General features: G+C 55.0%; 6 protein-coding genes across 6 annotated transcripts; 3 read left to right on the forward strand and 3 right to left on the reverse strand.

The window, feature by feature from the left end:
* Positions 1 to 2,077: 2,077 nt before the first annotated feature.
* On the forward strand, positions 2,078 to 3,758 carry PG994_001832 (Cellobiose dehydrogenase; the record flags this gene model as incomplete). Its single annotated transcript, XM_066853241.1, has 4 exons — positions 2,078 to 2,354; positions 2,413 to 2,582; positions 2,651 to 3,153; positions 3,206 to 3,758. 4 exons carry the CDS (start codon positions 2,078 to 2,080, stop codon positions 3,756 to 3,758), a joined length of 1,503 nt encoding a protein of 500 aa, XP_066721382.1.
* Positions 3,759 to 4,842: 1,084 nt separating this feature from the next.
* Positions 4,843 to 5,307, reverse strand: PG994_001833 (uncharacterized protein; the record flags this gene model as incomplete). The annotated part of the gene is made up of 1 exon (XM_066853242.1): positions 4,843 to 5,307. The coding sequence occupies one exon, from the start codon at positions 5,305 to 5,307 to the stop codon at positions 4,843 to 4,845; it is 465 nt and encodes a 154-aa protein (XP_066721383.1).
* A 13-nt stretch (positions 5,308 to 5,320) lies between these two features.
* Positions 5,321 to 6,645, forward strand: PG994_001834 (uncharacterized protein; the record flags this gene model as incomplete). Its single annotated transcript, XM_066853243.1, has 4 exons — positions 5,321 to 5,340; positions 5,423 to 5,705; positions 5,883 to 6,150; positions 6,197 to 6,645. 4 exons carry the CDS (start codon positions 5,321 to 5,323, stop codon positions 6,643 to 6,645), a joined length of 1,020 nt encoding a protein of 339 aa, XP_066721384.1.
* A 1,792-nt stretch (positions 6,646 to 8,437) lies between these two features.
* On the forward strand, positions 8,438 to 14,447 carry PG994_001835 (uncharacterized protein; the record flags this gene model as incomplete). The annotated part of the gene is given in 4 exon segments (XM_066853244.1): positions 8,438 to 8,544; positions 8,627 to 8,867; positions 8,878 to 11,772; positions 11,799 to 14,447. The coding sequence occupies 4 exon segments, from the start codon at positions 8,438 to 8,440 to the stop codon at positions 14,445 to 14,447; spliced, it is 5,892 nt and encodes a 1,963-aa protein (XP_066721385.1).
* A 632-nt stretch (positions 14,448 to 15,079) lies between these two features.
* PG994_001836 (seryl-tRNA synthetase) lies at positions 15,080 to 16,621 on the reverse strand (the record flags this gene model as incomplete). The annotated part of the gene is made up of 1 exon (XM_066853245.1): positions 15,080 to 16,621. The coding sequence occupies one exon, from the start codon at positions 16,619 to 16,621 to the stop codon at positions 15,080 to 15,082; it is 1,542 nt and encodes a 513-aa protein (XP_066721386.1).
* A 457-nt stretch (positions 16,622 to 17,078) lies between these two features.
* PG994_001837 (actin-related protein 10) lies at positions 17,079 to 18,824 on the reverse strand (the record flags this gene model as incomplete). The annotated part of the gene is made up of 1 exon (XM_066853246.1): positions 17,079 to 18,824. The coding sequence occupies one exon, from the start codon at positions 18,822 to 18,824 to the stop codon at positions 17,079 to 17,081; it is 1,746 nt and encodes a 581-aa protein (XP_066721387.1).
* Between the last annotated feature and the right edge of the window lie 192 nt (positions 18,825 to 19,016).

Genomic DNA, 19,016 nt, shown 5'->3' on the forward strand with positions numbered 1-19,016 from the left:
AGACGCCATCCTTTCCTTTCCTATCCCGCCTGCCCGCGCCTCGTTCTGGAGGGCAATCGCTGCAGCTGGCCGAGATCTCTCACGCGGGTGTCTTAATCCATACGACCGTTACACAACCTTGGCTAAGTAGGGGAGGCAGTCTTCTGGCCAGTCTCCTAGCGCGAAGTCCACTAGCAGAAGAAAAATGCCTTGAGCAATAGCCAATTGGTACTCAGGAAGTAGGACGTAGGCTCTTTCTCATTATTCGGAGTGTGCCTATTACTGTATATCCAACATCACGGGTTTGTGGCGTCCCACCAAACCTGCTTTCTGTGCAGACGTGCGAGTTGCCTGGCTTGCATGCGACGGTAAACAAACAATGCACCACATGCAGGCAGGTGGCCAATGGCTATAGACTTTACTTCTATCCGTACTTAAGGCCACTTGCTGCTTGTTGGCACTGCCATCCAATCACTTGACGAAGGCATATAAAGAAGCAACCATGGAAGTACGCCCCATCAAGGACGGGACACTGCGGCATCGTCTTGACTTATCTCATAACCTCGCGTAGAATCTGGGAAGAATTGGCTGCACATAGCCAATACCATTCAATTGCTTGCATATCAATCGCCTCTCTCGTCTATGGCGCTAATAAGCAGAGGCCATGCTTGGATCATCTCGGACTTCTATGCTCTTATGACTTCATAGTCCGTAATGGCGTTTAGTTCGCCTCTAGCCGCGCCCCGCGCCCCTGCATTTGCATTGACAGACCAACAGCCCTAGCTACTTCGACGAAGCCGCAAGTAGTCAAGGGCAATCAATTTCGTGTACTAGGCAGCGGTTTGGATTCTGCCATTGATATTCTGCACAGAATTCCGAGAGATAAACAAGATAGTCCTTGGGAAGGTGAGGTCATGTTGATATTAGTGAGCGCCGCCAAGCTCGGCAATGTGCGGCACCGAGTGTTCGGGTCGCATTGGCAGGAGCACTGCCCTCCGCCAACCCAGCCATTAACTCCTGTCTCCTTTTAACTCCCAAAACAGCACCCAGTGCTTCTGTCCCCGTGAACGTGCATCCGCGTTTGCACGATCTTTGCCGTTACGGTGAAGAGATGCGATCCCTTTCAGGAGTCGCAGACACGAGAGACACGAAAGCGAGGGCCGCATTGCCGCGAGCGACTATCCATACTACCCACTTTGTGCTTCTTTTTTTAACTCAATCTTTCCTCTTTTCTCGTATTGTAGGTAATATTTTATATCAGCCTGCCCCTTCGGCCCCGTCGAAAGCTAGGACACGCCGGTAGTTCGCTAGCAGTTCACTGGCAGTTCGCAGATGGTTCGACTCCACTAACGCTCCCTACTGTGCCCACGGCTCTCCCCGGCAGAGATTTCTGGTGACAATTGCGCTGTCGGATCTCTTGGTAATTTCGTTCCTAGCCCTACCTGCCAATTTGCTTCTGCATCAAGGACCATGTACGACCAGGGCAAGAGGGGATCCGACTCCCTGTCGGTCTGCGCTACTTCCCCATAGCATCGGAATCCAATTCCGTCTATCTTATGGCTATCAGTCAACCCGGACCAAGATCAGGACTCGTCTTTGCCAACGCTGACCACTGCAGCTCCCATCAACAGCTGATGAACGAGCGACCTTGGTGGTTGGCTCTTCGCTTACCACGGTTGTCATGCCATGGCTTTATTCAATAGCTGATGGGTGTTATTGGGCTGGTTCTGTATCCATCGCACGCAAAACCCACGTTCTGCCCTGGCTCACCTATACGAGCCTACTAGTAAATAGGGCGAACACATGGGCATGTGCCGGTCTTAGCTGAATGGATCCAGCCGTCATATATCCATACCTGGTTCGGCATGACAACCCTGCAGGCATGATTCTGTAAGTACGAGCTGAGTGCGAGTTGGTAGTATTCGGAGAATTGTTAGGCACAAATCCGGCAGAGTGTACAGACCCCGAGTTTTGTCGTCGTACCAAGGACTAGGAGCGGGGAGCAGCTGGCGTTGAAGATATGTAGCAAGGCCATCCTCCTGATCAGGACGCCTTTTACTTTGCCACACGCTCTTCAACATCACACTCGTTGCCCACCATGAGGTCCTCTTCTAACACCCTCCTTCAGTTCCTGAATCTCGCCGTTCTTGGCGCCGCCTTGCCTGCTACTGGCGACTGGACCACGCAGAAGTACGATGCCATCATCGTCGGTGCCGGTACTGCCGGCATCATTGTCGCCGACAGGCTGAGCGAGGCAGGCAAGAAGACACTGCTTCTCGAGCTGGGAGGTGCCTCATATAGTATCACCGGTGGTGAGGAGAAGCCAGCCTGGTTGGACGGGACCGGCCTTAGCAGAGTCGATGTTCCCGGCTTGTGTAAGTTTGGCAATCAGGCACCGTTTGAGTCTGTCCATTGTGCTGACTTTTGTTATAGACAGCACCATTTTCAGTAATCCCTCCGACATGATCTGCGACTCCGACATCATTGGGGGTTACGGGGCTTGCACCGTCGGTGGTAACAGTGCCATCAACGCTGGCTTGTACTTCCAACCTCCGGATTCCGATTGGGACGACTTCCACCCAGATGGCTGGAAGAGTGCTGATGTCAAGGATGCTACGCAGCGTCTGCTTGCCCGGCAACCCGCGATCACTCAATGCTCGACCGATGGAAGTACTATCTTGAGACCGCTTTCGATGCTGCCAAGGAGTGGATCGTCGATGGCGCCGGTTTCAAGGACGTCGGTATCAATGATGAGTACAACAACAAGGACAATGTTTTCGGACGTACCGAGTACAACTATATCGACGGTCAGCGTGGCGGTTCCACCAGGACTTACCTGCAGTCTGCTCTGAAGCGAAGCAACTTCCGTCTCCAGACTGGCGCCCGCGTCAAGTATATCAACCATGTTGCCGGTAAGGCCAGCGGTGTCACGGCAATTGTCGACGGCAAGACTGTGGAGATCTCGGCTGCCACTGGAGGCCGTGTTGTCCTCTCTGCCGGTGCTCTCGCATCGCCTGGTCTCCTTATGCACTCTGGTATCGGCCCCATGGATACTCTGGTCCGTATGGCCGCCGCCAACTTCACACCTTACACCGTTGCCAACTGGGTTCCTCAGCCTGCTGTTGGAGAAGGCTTGTTCGACAACCCCAACACCTTCATCCAGATGTCCAGCCCGTCCGTTAAGGCTGAGACCTACAGCTACGATTCTCCTTCCGAAGAGGACAAGGGAGGACTACATCAAGTCTCGCAGCGGCACCTACGCTTTTGCGTCGCAGAGCTCGGTCTTCTGGGGCTTCATCGATCACGAGGATGGCACGAAGGGTGGCTGCCAGGGTACCATCGCATCCACCGGACACGGGGAGTTCACCGACAACCATACCATCACCCTGAACGTCTACGGTACTTCGGGTATGGCCACTGACGGTCGTGTCGTCCTTTCCAACGACGGCAAGTTCGTTCCCGGAGCCAGCGAGGGCATCTACTACAAGGATCCCCGCGATGCCAACGACATCGCCAAGTTCATCTACAACATCTTCCAGGCCCTGCCCGCCTCGACGCCCGACCAGCCCGCCAAGGAGGGCCTGACGCCCCTGAACATGAACCAGAACTGGACCGTCGCGGAGATCCAGAAGTACATCACGACGCCCTCGGACTACGCCGTCGGCGCCGTCAACCACTGGTCCAGCTCGTGCCGCATCGGCAAGTGCGTCGACGCCGACGCCACGGTCATCGGCACCCAGAACATCCACGTCATCGACGCGTCCATCATCGCGCCCTGACCGTCAACCCCCAGTTCGGCGCCATGGTGGCTGGCGAGAAGGGTGCCGAGCGAATGTTGGCTCTTATGAAATAAGCTGATGAGAGAGAGTAATTGGCTCTTATGAAGTAAGCTGATGTCGCGAAATAATGTGTATATAATGAAGCGGCTCAGCTATCGCCTTTAGTTTGGATCAAAGGCTCTACTGTATATAGATTTGATACCCATTCGTTATTTGATAATTATAGTAATGGTTTTGAGCCAATCCTGGTTTTTTCTTCGCACCTGCATCAACAGCATGACCAAGTGAAATTTGCTTTCCAGGTACAACAGGCATTGGTTCTTGGAGCGTTTGGTACCGGTCAAGATGTCGATATAAAAGTATCAGGTTCCTATCCATTTGACTCAACTGGAAGCAAGGGGTTATGATATAACCTAACACCACCATTTCCGGCAATCGAGATAGTAGCGCTTTTAGTTTGTTGCTATAAGTCTAGAGTCTAGACGAAGAATGCCAATTCTCAGCTCGGCTCGAGGCAAGACATTGCATTGACTTCGAGTCGAGTGCTATGGCCACCCAGCTGAAGCAGTTCTATCCCATATGAGTTTTGGCATGTACTTGGGTTGACGTGTCTCAGCTATTCTCGTCGCTGAACCGGTCCGGGGTGCGCCTCAAGCCAGGGATGGAATGCTATGGCGCTATCGACAAACTCAAAATGCCCTTGTATAAGGCTGTTCATAAGATCCGACAGCATCGGCCGCTCCAGAATCATTTGGCTTGTTGCTTATTCTGTCCTGCCGGGATTTCCCTTTAGTCTAGTATTCGCGTGGCTATCGGCTTGTGTTTGCTTTGTTTTTCAGCTGGCGGCCTGGTTCGTGCCAACCGCTCCACGATTATAACGGCAAGTAGTGGCGCTTGTATCCTGGCTGAGACTATGAAGGTTTCTAGAACGATAATATGAATACTCAGCTGGTGTTTAGCACGATGGCTTGAGAAGGCGGTATAATGAGCGATGACACGAGAGTTCTGTCTATAAAGACCAACGCCTGCTGGACCTTCTGCCGGCAGACAGACTGCATGCCAGCATCCCCATCCACTTCCAATTCTACTTCCACTTCAGCTTCCAACTAGCCACAATGATGACAGAACGGACCTCTCCCAGCAGGAGTTTTCTCAGGGGAGTTTCATCGATACGCGCACCCCTGTCGCACCAAAGCGGATCATCATCTGCTGCGATGGCACCTGGCAATCGTCGGTGTCGGGACTCAAAAACATCCCATCCAATATCACCCGACTCTCCCGCGCCATCTCCCGCAGCGGCAAAGGCAGTGACGGGAAGGTGATGTAGCAAATCGTCTACGACGACGCCGGGAACGGCACGGGGGTCCTGAGCACTCACGAGAAGCTGCTCGAGGTCAGCTTCGGCATCGGCTTTGTTGGCAACGTCATCGAGGCTTACAACTTCATCGTGCTCAATTACGAGCTGGGCGACGAGATCTTTTGCTTCGGCTTCTCCCGGGGCGCGTACAGCGCGCGCCGTCGCCGGCCTCGTCAACGACATCGGCGTCATCTCGCCGCGCGACATGCAAGACTTCCCGGACCTGTATGCGCTCTATCAGCAGCATTACTCATACATCAATTTACCATCCACTCTTGTGTTGCCACCTTATGTACTTAGACATCAGGCGCGCATTCCACGCTCTTGCTCTAGACGAGCGAAGAGGTCCGTTTTCGCCTACTCTCTGGCACTTTCCTGCCGAGGACGGTCTCGCTGCTAGCCAACCAGACCCAAACAGGACTCATGAGGAGATTGCACAGGCATGGGACGATGTCCAGGCGGCTAAAGACCCGACACCGGGGCAGGTCACCCAAGCTTGGTCAGATTTGGTCGACTGCGAGATGTACGACCAACTCAAAAAGACCAAATCCGAGCTTCTTCAGGTCTGGTTTCCTGGTGTTCACATCAACGTGGGAGGTGGCAGCGACGATCTGCTGAAGGAATGAAAAAGTGACTTTGAACGTGAGTTGCCAGCCATCGCGTTAATATGACTTGAGATCGAGGTATACGAACTGACTGTTCCAATACAGAGATTGCCATGATCTCCTTCGCCCTGGATGTGCGAACAAGTTGCACCTTACCTCCAGCTCGACGATATCGACGCCGACTTCGGCAATCTGGCTAGGGCGACGGTGGAAGACCGCTTCAATCTCGTCAAGCCCGTTCTGAACCGTATTACCCATGGGGAGAAAGACCTGGGCACCAACTGGCTCACCCGCAAAGCCTGGGAGGCTCTCGACTGGAGCGGGCTCAAGAAGGTGCAGCTGAAGCACGTCGCCAACGACGTCGTCAACGGCTGGGCCACGGGCCCCATTGTCGACAGTTACTGCGATACCATGATGCTCGCGGGCCCGAGTACCGCACGCCGGGCCGCTACGTAAAGTGCAAAGAGCATCCCAAGAGCCACGTCGCGCTCGGCGCGACCCACGAGATGATCCATCCCTCCGTCGAGTACCGCATGAGGAAGAAGAAGACCGCCACTCCTCCGTACAAGCCGGAAGGCTGAAGGGGTTCCATCGCGACGTGCGCCAGGCCACCGACGAGAAGAAATACGAATGGACGAGCTCGGGGAAGAAGGGGTCCGAATGGACCTGGACCAGCGACAGCAAGGAGGGCGGCGACGTCGTCGAGGTCTTGATCCCGGAGTATCTTATTAAGCCCGAGCACGTATTCACTCGCCACTTAGCGATGCAAGACTCGTTGGAAGCTGAGGGCACGGCCTCGGATTTCATAGGCGAGATTGACAGGGAGGTTGGTGCCAAGACTCAGGAGGCGGATATCCTGAATACCAGAGAGGCCAGGAAGAAGGCAAGGTTGGAGACGGGCACCACAACCAGCTTCAGCTTCTGAGTCTGGCAATAACATCTTAATATTGTATTGTACACATTACTCAAGGGTGTGGGTAGCACAAGCAGATAAAACAAACCATTGCCTAGTAACAAACATTGATACTCGACTTATTGCTCTTGTGCTTGGTTTCACTTACTCGGCTTTTACCCCTCTGTTTTACATCTAGTATTTTAGATGCCCCCAGAAACAACAAGTTAATGTCTTGGTTCAAGATACATAGGTAAGTATGCGTGGTGGTAGAGGCATCGCGCGGGTTCCCTCCCAGGAAAAGGGGCCAAGAGGAGAACACCTGCCAAACTTTGATTATAATGGAATCACTCAACAAAGAACCGATATCTCTGCATCTTCGAACCAACGCCGGGCTTCTAAAGTGTGACAATGGTCTAAAGCCACAGCTCTCTTCTGCTAAACTTAGGCCAGGGAATGAGTACATAGCTAAGGCGCTATACAGTCAAGCGTGGCATATCCACCATCGCCATAGATCAAAATTGTCACTGGTGGTCCCGTGAGTGCATGTAGAAAGAGACGTATTAGCGTTCGACTTGATAATATGTAAAGTCCTACCTGCAAGGAAAACAGTGGCCAAAAGCCGAGATATCGCGATTGGTCTTGTTACTAGCACCTTGCACGGGCCGTTCCAGCAAGTCGGGATTGCGGTCGTTCCATACATTCTATGTAGGCGGGTGATGGGGTGATGCACAGCCGTCATAAAGCCTAGCGCTGCACCAGATCTGCTGTATAAATGAAGAAAAAGAAGGCATAGAGATGCCAACTCTTAGAACGAACTCTTAATCGATTCAATCCGCCGTGTTCTCACTACTGTCTTAAATGATTAGCGAATCGGTTCTTTAAGGTGGCGCTACTACTCTGTAGTGACTTCTCTGCGTTGTGCATTCGTGGGTTAATGGTTCCCCGGCCTGAACAGAAGTGACAAGCAATGCCTGTGTCTTCGAACAGTCTCGAACAGTGCCCCTCGAGGTCGATTTGGTGATGGCTTGCACTAGCAAAATCTTATGTCTTGCAGTGCAGCCTATCATGGCCCGCCAGATGGTTGATGTCTGGGGTCTTGATAAACAATGGTTCACCGACAGAAGAAACCGTACGTTGAGCCGGATTGTTTACTTTGGCAGAGGATGTCACAAATCAGATGCGAGTGGATGACGTCGGGTCGCACGGATTGGGGCAAGTGCACACTGCCTTTTGGCACTCTCTGGCTGTTTCACCGTTTCCCTTCCTGGGAAGATAGCTCGCCTGGTTGCTGGGTGACCTGGAGGCGGGAAGGCGCCAGCTGGGATTGGACAAGCTGATCCAATGTTTTCCCTGACCTGCATGCACCCATTTGCTGCTGGATGTGCGGCCCAACCAGTGAATCCCTGGAAAAGTGATCGATGGACTCCAGTTGCCCTCTCCATCTGTTGATCTCGCTCTTTCTTATAGACCCCTCCTCGGAAATATTAACTAGGAGCTTGGACGGCAACCTTGCTCCCTTGGCCTCTTTTTCTGCTCTTCCGACTGACCCTCCAAGCAACCATCATCGAGCCTGGTTCTGGCTGGCTTGCGCTCACCTTATGCTTTTGATACCTATTTGATCTTTTGTGTTTTGTTCAAGCTGCTGCTTATTACCTAGGTTACTTGTTGATATTTGTACTGTCCAGCATCCGGCGTGTGGGCACCCAAATTCCTTGGTTCATTTGTATGGTACCAAGCCACACCACGTACACGATATTCACAAAGACACCGCATTCCTCCCCACAACCACGCCAATTGAAGCATTGCATCAACAGCCGCCAAAATGCCTCCGGTCGAGCGTGATGCTCCCGCTGATCGGGTTGACCGGCCGCAGCATCTGAGACATCAATCGTCTGCCTCGTCGCACCAGATGCGAGCTCTCATCCCAATGTATGTTTACTCGCTGATACTGCCCATGACCTACCAATGCCTCTGTTCCGCCGGCTCATAAATCGCAGGTGGGATAGCTCAGACCCGAACGGGCGCCGCCCCCTCTGCCCCTGAACCCGCAGTCGCCCACGGTCGGCACATCTAGGATAGGCACGTCTGCGGCGATACAGTCGGCGCACGCCGCCTTGAATGAAAAGGCCCGCGAGAATGCCCTCGTGCCCACCATGACGAAGCGGATGACCATGAGCGGCGACATGTCTCCGGAGAAGGCGCTGGTCGAGAAGGCACTGGTCCCCAGGAGGAAGCCCACACAAGCGAATGCAGTCTCTCCAGGCTCCCACGGTCCGCGATCTTAGTTTGATGATCGAGGGCTCTCAGAGACGTGATTCGGTCAGCTCCTTCACGCCGAGGACGCACTCGCCCGAGAAGAACAGCAGGCCCGGGACGCCAGTCCGCGGACGCGAAAGCGAAAGGGGTGGCTCTGTCGACCGCGAGCGAGACGGCACTCCCACACCACTGCCTATCACCTTGACACCAGTCATGCGGCAACAAATGAGGAGGGCGCCGCACAGCATTCTGGGCGAAAACACGCCGCCCCAGTCAGCAACAATGCTTGCCCTGCAAAACATGCCTACAGTCTCCTCGAAAGACACAGCACCCAGGGAACCATACAGGGAACCACCCAGAGAGAAGGAGTTCCTAACACCAGAGCCCTTAGCTCCGATTACAAATCATTCAACACCTATGACCAAAACGACACCGTCGATGGATAACCTTTCCCACCAAATCGTCACTTTGACAAGCATTGCTACGTCTTTGCAGAAGGAAATGGCAACGCTAAGCAGGCGAAGCAGGGACAATGCAACGGACCTCATGAGCCTGAAAGAAGCCACACATGCGCGAGACGAAGACATCCGAAAAAGTCTCCGTGAAATTGTCTTTACCAAGAAAGAACACCAACGAAGCTCGCGAGATCCCACCTACGGTGATAGCCTATACGTAGAGCACAGGTCGCATGGCAGCCCCCCCGCCATCCAAGAACGGGAGACCTTTCTCTTTGCCCGAATACCATCACCTACTAGCTTTGCTGCTTCAATGGATGGCTCTACGCTAAGTATGAATTCGAGTGCTCCATCCCTGGTCGGAGATTCGCCAGCCACACTCGCTCTACTAGAGAAAATCATCCGGGAGATGGGCACCAAGGACGGACAGGACGGTATCGTGGGCCGACTAACCGAGCTGGTGGAGATGCTACCAGGCATGGCTTCATCTCAGAAGGTTGAAGAACTCATCCAACAACTCAAATCTACTTCTCAAGTGCTCGCACTTGTGCCAGCCGCCGGCCATGGTGGTGGCGGCGGCGGTAATGCTGGACGGCCACGCAACTTCAGCTTCGACGAAGATGACGACAGGAGCCTACGCGAGCTGGACTGGAGTCAACAACACGGCTCGATGACTCAGCGGGGCAATGCCTTGCTGCACGACAGGGAACACCATTCGCCTGCCGCCGCTCGTGGTCATGAAGTACTCAACGAGGAGGTTATCAGAGTCATCCGCGGCGTTAAAGACAGTGTTGCTGCAGGCGGTGGCCTAACTGCTGAAGTCAAAGCCCTTGTTCGAGAGCTTCGCGGCGAAGTCCTTGGTATGGGTCGGGACATAGGCCGGCGTCTGGACGAAGTCAGTACGAAGACCGCTGGCAAGGAGGAGCCCGCCACTAAGATGCAGATGGAGAGGATCGTCGATGAAGGCATCGAGCAGATGAAGCTTCATGTGAACGTGCTTCTCAAGGAGCATCGCAGGGTTTCGTCGGCATCCATGAAATCTATTGTCGACTACCAGGAGATCTACAATGCCTTGAATGCCGCTCTCCATGACGCAGAGGCCAGCAAGGCACAGCCGGATCTGTGCCGAGATGATGTTATCCATGCGGTAAAAGATGCATGGGAGAACTACAAGCCAGATATCTCTGTTGAACAGATCGGCCTCGATCGCGATGAGATCCTAGTTTGCTTGAGGGAAGGCCTTCAAGAATACGCGCCGCAGAACGAAACACCCGAGGGCGCGACCAGAGAGGATGTCTTCGAAGCCGTTGTTGAAGGGTTGAAGCATTATTCCCCGCCAAAGGTCGAAACCCCAGCAGGCCTCTCACGTGAGGAGATACTCGAGGCTGTTAGAGAGTGTCTGGAGGAATTTGAATTTCCCGTAGCCCCATCAGCCATGAGCGAGCTGACGAGAGATGATATGCTCGACGCTGTAAAACAAGGCCTCAACTCTTTCGAATTCCCCGATAACGCAAATGCTATCATTCCTCATGGGGGTGAAGTCGACAACAACGAGGTGGTCGAGAGACTTCACGACATAATGCAGTTCATGCGCGAGGAGTTCAAGGCCGTATCCGAGGAAGCAAAACAGAACGTTGCCGCAAACGGCAGAGATACGGAACAAGTTCTCGATGCGACGAAGGACGGCATCGAGCAGCTTCGGATCCACATGGAGGACTACATCGACCGCGTCAGTTCTGGGAACGGCCAGGCAGCCCATATGGACAGTCTTCTTCACAGCCTTGACGGATTCCGTGGCGAAGTAGCAGAGCTTATCGCCAGATCCGAAGAAGGATCCAAGTCGGTCCTCACTGAAGAGATTGGCTCGCTTCGGGACGCTGTCAACTCGGTGCTCGTTTCACATACGCCTCCCACAGCCGACAATAGAGAAATCTTAGAGGCGATGCGAGATGGTCTCGAGCGAGTTCGCCAAGAGTTGTTGCGTCCTAACGCCGGGACCGCCGAAATACTGGATGCGATGCACGAGGGCTTCGGTGATCTCCGTGGCAGCTTTGAGCGGATGAGTAACAAGCCCGTCGACTTGACAGCCAATGACGAGATCCTCGACGCTCTGAAGAGCGGACTCGATGGTGTGAAGAAGGACATTATCCTCCTTCGGGAAGAGCAGCACCCGAATGATAAAGCACTCGCCGCTGTGGGCGATGCTCCCAGCAATGCCATGGTTCCTGCCTCCATAGATGCCCTCAAGCAAGATGATATTAAGAATCTTGAAGTCATGCTTACCCAACTACGGATCAAGGTCGAAGCTCTGGAACCTGCGGCACCGACGGAGAGTCTCTCCAAGCAAGACATAGCCGAGATGGAGGATATGATCCGCAATGTGCAGCAATCCGTGGTTGGCATAACTGAGAAGCAGGCACCCGAGAGCTTATCTAAGGAGGATTTGGTACAAATGGAGGAATTATTGCGCAGTGTTCAGGAATCAGTCGAGGGCATGGCGACGAGGAAGAAGGACCCTGGGACCCCGAGGACCCTGGAATTCCTGTAAATTTCAACCCTGAAGATGCAGCATCCAAGGAAGATGTCTTGGCGATCGAAACTATACTGCGCAACACCAAGGATCGAATCGAGGATCTGGTAGACGGAGAGCAGGCTGTCAGAAAGGACCATATCGACACCATCGAAGCGCTCGTACTCGAGACTAAAGAATCAGTTGGCTCTATAACGGGTCAATTGGAGCTGATGTCCAAGAAGGAGGACATTGCGGCTGTAGAGTTATTAGTCAACCAACTCACGACTGGTCTCGACGAGATGAAGGAGCGCGCCGAAAAGTCTCTCGAAGACCCTGAGAAAGTGACCAAGACGGACGTCAACGCTATCGAAGCCGTCTGCTACGACGTTAAAACCATAATAGAGCAGATGGTAAAGTCAGACATTGCTGCTTTGCCAACCAAGGAGGACTTGAAGCCCCTTGAGGATGTCACCAACGAAGTCAAAACCGTCCTGGACACTCAGGTGGAGGCCAATGCCAAGGCCTTCGAAGAACGCCAAGCCGAGATCGTTGGTGTTGGCGAGCGTGTGACTGAGGTGAAGACATTCCTCGAAGAGTTCCAGGGTCTGCTGAAGGGAAAGCTCGAGGACGAGGGCAATGGCCTGGAAGCTTTGCAGAAACTCCTTGAGAACCTCGGCGAAACGATCGGGTCAAGCACCGTCTCAGCTGACCTCAAGGAGATGCACGAAATGGTGAAGGCAGAGTTGGAAGAGTCTAAGAACGGTGTCGTCGGGGCTAAGCTAGATTCGGACGAGAAGCTCCAGGCCACCAGCGATACCCTAACCGCCAAGATCGACGAGAAGGTTGGAGAGTTGATCACCAAATATGAAGAGTTCGAACTCGTAATGGAGGACCGCACAAAGGCCGGCGAAGCTCGAGATGTGGAGATGGAGGCTGCGGTTGTTGGAACCAAGGCCATCGCCGACGAGCTGAAGCTGCTGATCGACACCCTTGGCTCGACCGTGACCGAATCCATGGAAAAGATGGAGGAGGCTTCCAAGACAGTTTTCGGTCGAGTGGATGACCTCTTCTCCAAGTCCGAAGAGAACCACTCAGATGACAAGAACGAGCACTCCATGACGCGCGACCAGGTCCAGGCTGCTGTAACTGCCGTCGAAGGCCTGCAAGGCCACGTGGTGGAATACCAGCCCAAGATCCTCGAGTCGATCAAGGACGTGCTTCTCATCGTGGGCCAGCACTACGAACATTCCAAGTTGACTTCGACAGATCTGCAAAAGCAGATCGAGGATGTTAAGGAGAAGGAAATAGAGCTACCATTGCTGCCTCCTCCTGAGAAGTATGACGACTCGGAGATGCACTCCAAGCTTGACAAGCTGATCGATCACTCACACGCTGCCGGAAAAGCCTATTCCCAGCTGGACACTCTCGACAGGGTGCATGCGCAAGTAGTGCAGACTGCATCCGACATCTCCAGCTTCTTGGAAGCTCAGACCAAGCGAATAGAAGCCGACCATGAAGACCACGAGAAGCATCTCCAGGAGGCGGAAAAGAAGGTGCAAGAGACAAACATCAGACTTGCAGTGGCACAAGCCGAAACGGAGCACGTCGAAGCCAATGTTACCTCTTTGCGGTCGGAAGAAGAGCAGCTTCGCGAGAGCATCATGTCACTCAGGACGGAACAGGAATACCTTCAACGCCAAAAGACACGCCTGACAGCCGATGTGTCCTCTCTAGAGACAGCGATGCATATTCGCCGGGAGGAACTTCAGGCTATGGAATCAAGAGCCGAGGGTCTCGAGCGCCGGATTCTCGAGGGGGTTCTTGATCACTCGCGTGCACTCCTTCTGACCAAGGCAGGGACCAAAGGGCGTGATGCCATGTCTCGCAAGCGTGTTCCCGGTGCTAGATCCGGCCTGGCACCTGTCGATGCTGCCGCTCTCAATGCGCAGCCCGCGTCAGCCCATCGCAAGGCCGTGAATATCGCCGTCAACGGCAACCGGGGCCTCATTCCCCCCAACCCTGCCGGGGCAGCGCGGCGCATTCTGAGTCTCAGCCAAATCAACAACAACTTGACATCTGGCGGCATAAAGCGCAGCCAGAGTGTGCGCACTGGCAACGGACCCCTACGTAAGAGCAGCTGGGGCGGTGGCCTGGGCAAGAAGTATGGTGACCTGGAAGGCGATAAGGAGAACGAGGTCATCGATTCGGTTAGGGAGATTGACGAGCCCTCTGACAACGAGGCCGAACCCGAACGCGAAGCTACGCCGGAGCCGGAGCCGGAGTCTACGATCGACGATGCCGCTAGCGACGCTACGGCTGAGCCGAACGATGACCGTGAAGCCAGCGGCGCAGAGGACAACGCCAGTAACGCTGGTACTCTCAGGAGGTCTAGCCTCGGCACCACTGTCATCACAAGTACCGAGACTGAAGGTGGCTATACCGACGACGGCTACGCTGACGACGATTACGATAGCCGCAGTGAGTGGACGAACAGTGCAGTTGGCACGGAGAGCGGGCTCGGGACGGAGAGTATCGCTGATACGGAGTCGATAGCGGACTCGTCGGTAGTAGGAAGCGATAGCAATGGGATGGTTGTGTACGCTGCTTAGGATGTAGGGACGGATTGATGATGGGATGAGGGACGAAGAAGGAATGTCGCTAATGTCTGAAGGGGAAAGGAAGGGAGCGGCATTAATACTGTCTGTCACACCTCACAGCGAGGAGGACGGGCAACAGGTTTGGTTCGGGTTTCTTTGTAGATACACACATTACGAGTCTTGTTTTTATTGTTCAGGGCTAGGAGCAACGGTATTACGAATCATGATCGAGTCGTTAATTCTTACTGCAGGTTCACACATGGAAATATAATTTTGTCACAGGTATACCTTGTTTCTTTCACTAGCTGCTGCGTGATAAATCTTATAACCAAGTAACTTTTTGTAAAGTAGTCAGTGCTTCCTGATTATTCATTGCTCAATATAGAGTAGTGGCTCAGTGGCATAGTGAACCCCCTGCGCACTTGCCCTGTTTTCTCAACATGTATTGAACATCAAGATTCCGATCCATGAGAGTACTTCTGCTAGTAAATATAGGTACTGCACTGAACAAAGGGGTCCATCTTGTGATAGCAGGGTTGCATATTATTTTGTACAACATAATTAGACGACTGCCTAATCAGGACCTTACCCTGCCCATGACTCCGTATACACGACTTTTTCGACGGGTATCCCATTAAAGTAACTTATTTAATCCTGTGCTTCATGTCAATGACATCAGTCCCCATGAGATCCCACAGGCATTCCGGCAGCTTGACGAGCAACTCGCCCTCGTCCCAGCCGTTCTCCAGTATGGCGGCCAGGACGCGGGGCACGGCGAGGGCGGTGCCGTTGACGGTCCAGGGGAAGGTCATCTTGCCGTCGGTCTTGACGCGGGTGGCGAGGCGGCGCGTCTGGTAGTCGGTGCAGATGCTGGCGCTCGTGACCTCGCCCCACCCTTCGTTCTTCTGGCGGCGCGAGGGGAAGAAGGCCTCGATGTCGCACTTGCGGGCGGCCGAGGCGCCGAGGTCGGCCGAGGGCATCTCGAGGACGCGGCAGTGCAGGCCCAGCATCTCGAGGATCTCGGTCTGGATGTCGACGACCTCGTCGAAGAGCTCCGTCGCGGCCGACGGGTTCGGCTCGGCCCAGGCGAACAGCTCGACCTTGGTGAACTCGTGCACGCGGTACAGGCCCTTGGTGTCGACGCCGCGCGCGCCCGCCTCGGCGCGGTAGCAGCGCGAAACGGCGACGCGCTTCAGGGGTAGCTCCGACTCCTCGAGCAGGGTGTCGGCCTTCATGCCGGCGAGCGGGATCTCGGCGGTGCCGGCGAGCACGAGCTCGGGCTTGCCGCGGTCGCGGTCGGCCGCCGACTGCGCCAACCCGTAAATCTGCGTCTCGCCGTGCTGGTCGCGCGGCTGGAAGCCGCAGGCCGCCGCGATGTGGCCGTACACGATGCTCGGCGGCGTCACCTGGCGCCAGCCGTGGCGGGTCGCGACGGCGAGCGCGAACTGGACCAGGGCCTGCTCGAGGCGCGCGCCCTGGTCCAGGAGGTAGTACCAGCCCCAGCCGGTGGACGTGGCGGCGCCGGCGAAGTCGAGCAGGCCCAGCTCGGAGCCGATGTGGACGTGGGAGCGCCAGACGCGGTCCGACTCGGACGGCACGGGCTCCGGGTGGTTGTTGATGTAGGACAGGACCAGGGCCTCGTCGCCGCGGGGCGTCTGGTCGCTCGTCAGGTTGGGGAGGGCGAGGGCCATGTCCTCGATCTCGCGCGTGAGGCGGTCCTCGGCCTGCTCGATGGCCACGAGCTTCTCCTTCAGCTGCTTGGCCTCGGCCAGCAGCTCCTCCCTGGACAGGCCGCGCAGGCGCTCGGTGGCGGGGTCCTCATCGCCCGTCGTCGTGGCCGAGTTGGCGATCTGCTTCCGCAGCAGGTTGCTGCGCTCGCGCAGGTGGCGGCCGTCCCGCTGCTGCTCCTGCCATTGCTGGTGAAGGTTGTTGATCTGGGCGGGATATGCGCTCAGGAATTTGTAGTTGCGCTCGATGCAGTTCTGCTCGTATAGGGTCGGGTTCTGGCGGATGTGCTTGATGTCGATACTCGGCCGGGGAGCGGTGGTCGGCCGACTGGAAACGGGCTCTGCTGGTGTCGTCCGGTTGGGATTGCCACGGCGTTGGACCGACGCATGGAAGAAGCGGGTTTGCGCAGGGCGAAAGCGACATCGCATGCACACGAAAGAGGTCTGAGGCGGTCGCATCCTCAACAAAGGTATGATCTCAACTAGGAGAGAGACTGCAAGAAGGTCGGGACAGACTCTGCTTCTTATTTTATGAACTTGGAGTCAAGGTTAGTATAGACCGGACGGAAGTTCCGGGCTGCGACTTCGACATCCCCGAAATTTTGAGATCGCGGGAAGCTCTCAAGAATGTACTTTACATTTATTCTAGGTCAACCAGAGCTCTCCCCGCATTTTGCAATTGACCGGGGTAAGCTGTTTGCTTAGCCGGCAAGCCGGGGTGGAAAGCGTCCAGTTGGGTCGGTCACCAGTCACACCCAGTCACCAACCATCGTGCCATTCTCTGTCCATTTACACTTTTCATTACGTAGTGGCATCGAGTTAACCGAGGGTATCGTTGTGCATAGATGATGGCTAACACACCCACATTGCATCAGATCTACGAATTTGTCCATTACACTCACTGGCTGACGACTGACTACACAGTACCCCAGACTCCCAGCGTCCAACTGGTCGCTTGATTTCCCTGGCCCCTAATCAGGCCACCAGCTCCCATGCTCTGCCGCTGTTGCTTCTGCTGCGCCTGCACGTCGACTTCGTTCGGCCGACTGGCCCCGTTCACACCCTGCTGAAACCATATGTCTCGTTCGATCACCGCCAGTGCTGGCACTTTGAGTTGCGTGGCCATACTTGCGCCGCACCATGGCCCCAGTGAATCAATCGCTCGCAACACACCCTGCACCGGTGCTCTGTAGTTCTTTTCCTGCCGGATGTGTTCCTCGACTTCATCCACCTCGGGTGGGGCATGCGCCGGGTCCAGAGGTACGGCCTCCTCTCCCGAGGTGCCGGAGGGGTCTGTTTGCTGTATGATAGGTATTGGTCCATCGTTTGCTTGCCTGCTTGCGTTGCGCTTGATTTTGGGGTTGTTCCTGTAGGCGTCGGCGCCCTTGCCTTGGATCGGATCCCAGCTCTTCTCCTGCGCCAGGAGGGAAACCTCGTCAAAGATCCGGCCGCGAAGCCCAATGACGTTAGAGCACCCGCCAGTGAAAATGATGCGTGACATGCACATGGCCCTTACGTCCAGGGGCAGCTGAAGTAAACCGCGGTAAATCAGCAAATGGAGAGGGAGTTCGTGGTCATCGAAGCACGCTGGCGCATAGCGAGTCTCGAAGAAGGTCGTTTCGCATGGCTCGGCCAATTGTGAAAATGGAACCTGTATGGTCTTGCTAGGTTTGCACGAAGAAAGATGGATTGGAGTAGGCGTGGAATCTTCTGCAGGATCCGCAGTATCAGATTCATCGGCCTCATGGAGAGTAGGTAGTCCTTCGGTGTTGGACTGTTTCGGGGTTTTCTCCGATTTCTTGCACCAGAGCATGCGAGTAGCAACCTGCTCGCACTCTTCGAAGCTGATGATGTCCTTTGGTGTGGATTCTCCCTCCACTTGTGATTCAGCGGTTCGGCCCTGGATGGCATTCACCAAGAAGTTCCGGGTCTCTTCTAGCAGCATCTTGCCGGCTCGGATGGTGCGCCATGTCTGCACTTCGCGAAACTCGTAGACTGCAGTGACTATCGTTTCGTTCCAGCCAATGTCCACCACCAATCCAGAGCGCACCCCTGCCGCAAAAGTGGCCATGGCCGGTGACGAGAGAAGTGATATGGTGGGGATCTGGAAGTTGCGGAAGAGCGTGCTGAGGGTGGACGATAGAAGCGGGAGAGGGGCGGCAGGCGGTAATACCAGCGATATCCTGCGCGGTTTCGAATCGACCAGGAGGTATCGGGTGAATGTGTCCCGCAAAACACGCTCAAGTTTGTCGCCCACGAGGCCCAAGTCTTGCCCCCTCACATCAAGCTGGCAAAGCTCGTGATCGCTCCCCCAGGCCTTGCCAGCCGTCCTCTTTCTCCAGTCATGCTCGTAGCCGGGTTCCCAGGCCCGGTAGTCGCCGGCTCGTTTGTCGTGTTCCGAATCGAAGGCCACGATCCGTTTGGGCGTAGAGTCGCCGGCAAACCCGACACGCAGTTTCCGGCAGCCCAGTTCGATGATGATGATCTCTTCTTCGGCGCGGGCACTGGATGGCGACCCGAGTACCGAGGAGGATAGTGGTCGTGCCAGCGGGGTGTTGGGAGCGCCGGATGTAGAGTCTCTCGCAGACGACTGGCCACCGGCGCGAATGTTAGACACAGACCGGTGGGCAAGAGTCGGTCTTGCATCGGGATCGGAAGCCATGACGACGATCGTAATGGATTGTGTCAACCGGATAGGGAGTTGGTCGTATTGGCGTTACGCAACGGGCATGACTACATGCGACTAGTTATACATTAGGGAATGAAGTCTGCAAACGCGCTGCGACAGGGCGATGCGCGAATGGGATTGGAGCTTGGGGTTTAATTGAAAGCCAGTACAGTCAGTGAGTGCTTG

This window comes from Apiospora phragmitis, assembly GCF_038363925.1.
Source record: "Apiospora phragmitis strain CBS 135458 chromosome Unknown utg000002l:1.0-5516284.0:1.0-5523493.0, whole genome shotgun sequence".
NCBI classification, from domain to species: domain Eukaryota; kingdom Fungi; phylum Ascomycota; class Sordariomycetes; order Amphisphaeriales; family Apiosporaceae; genus Apiospora; species Apiospora phragmitis.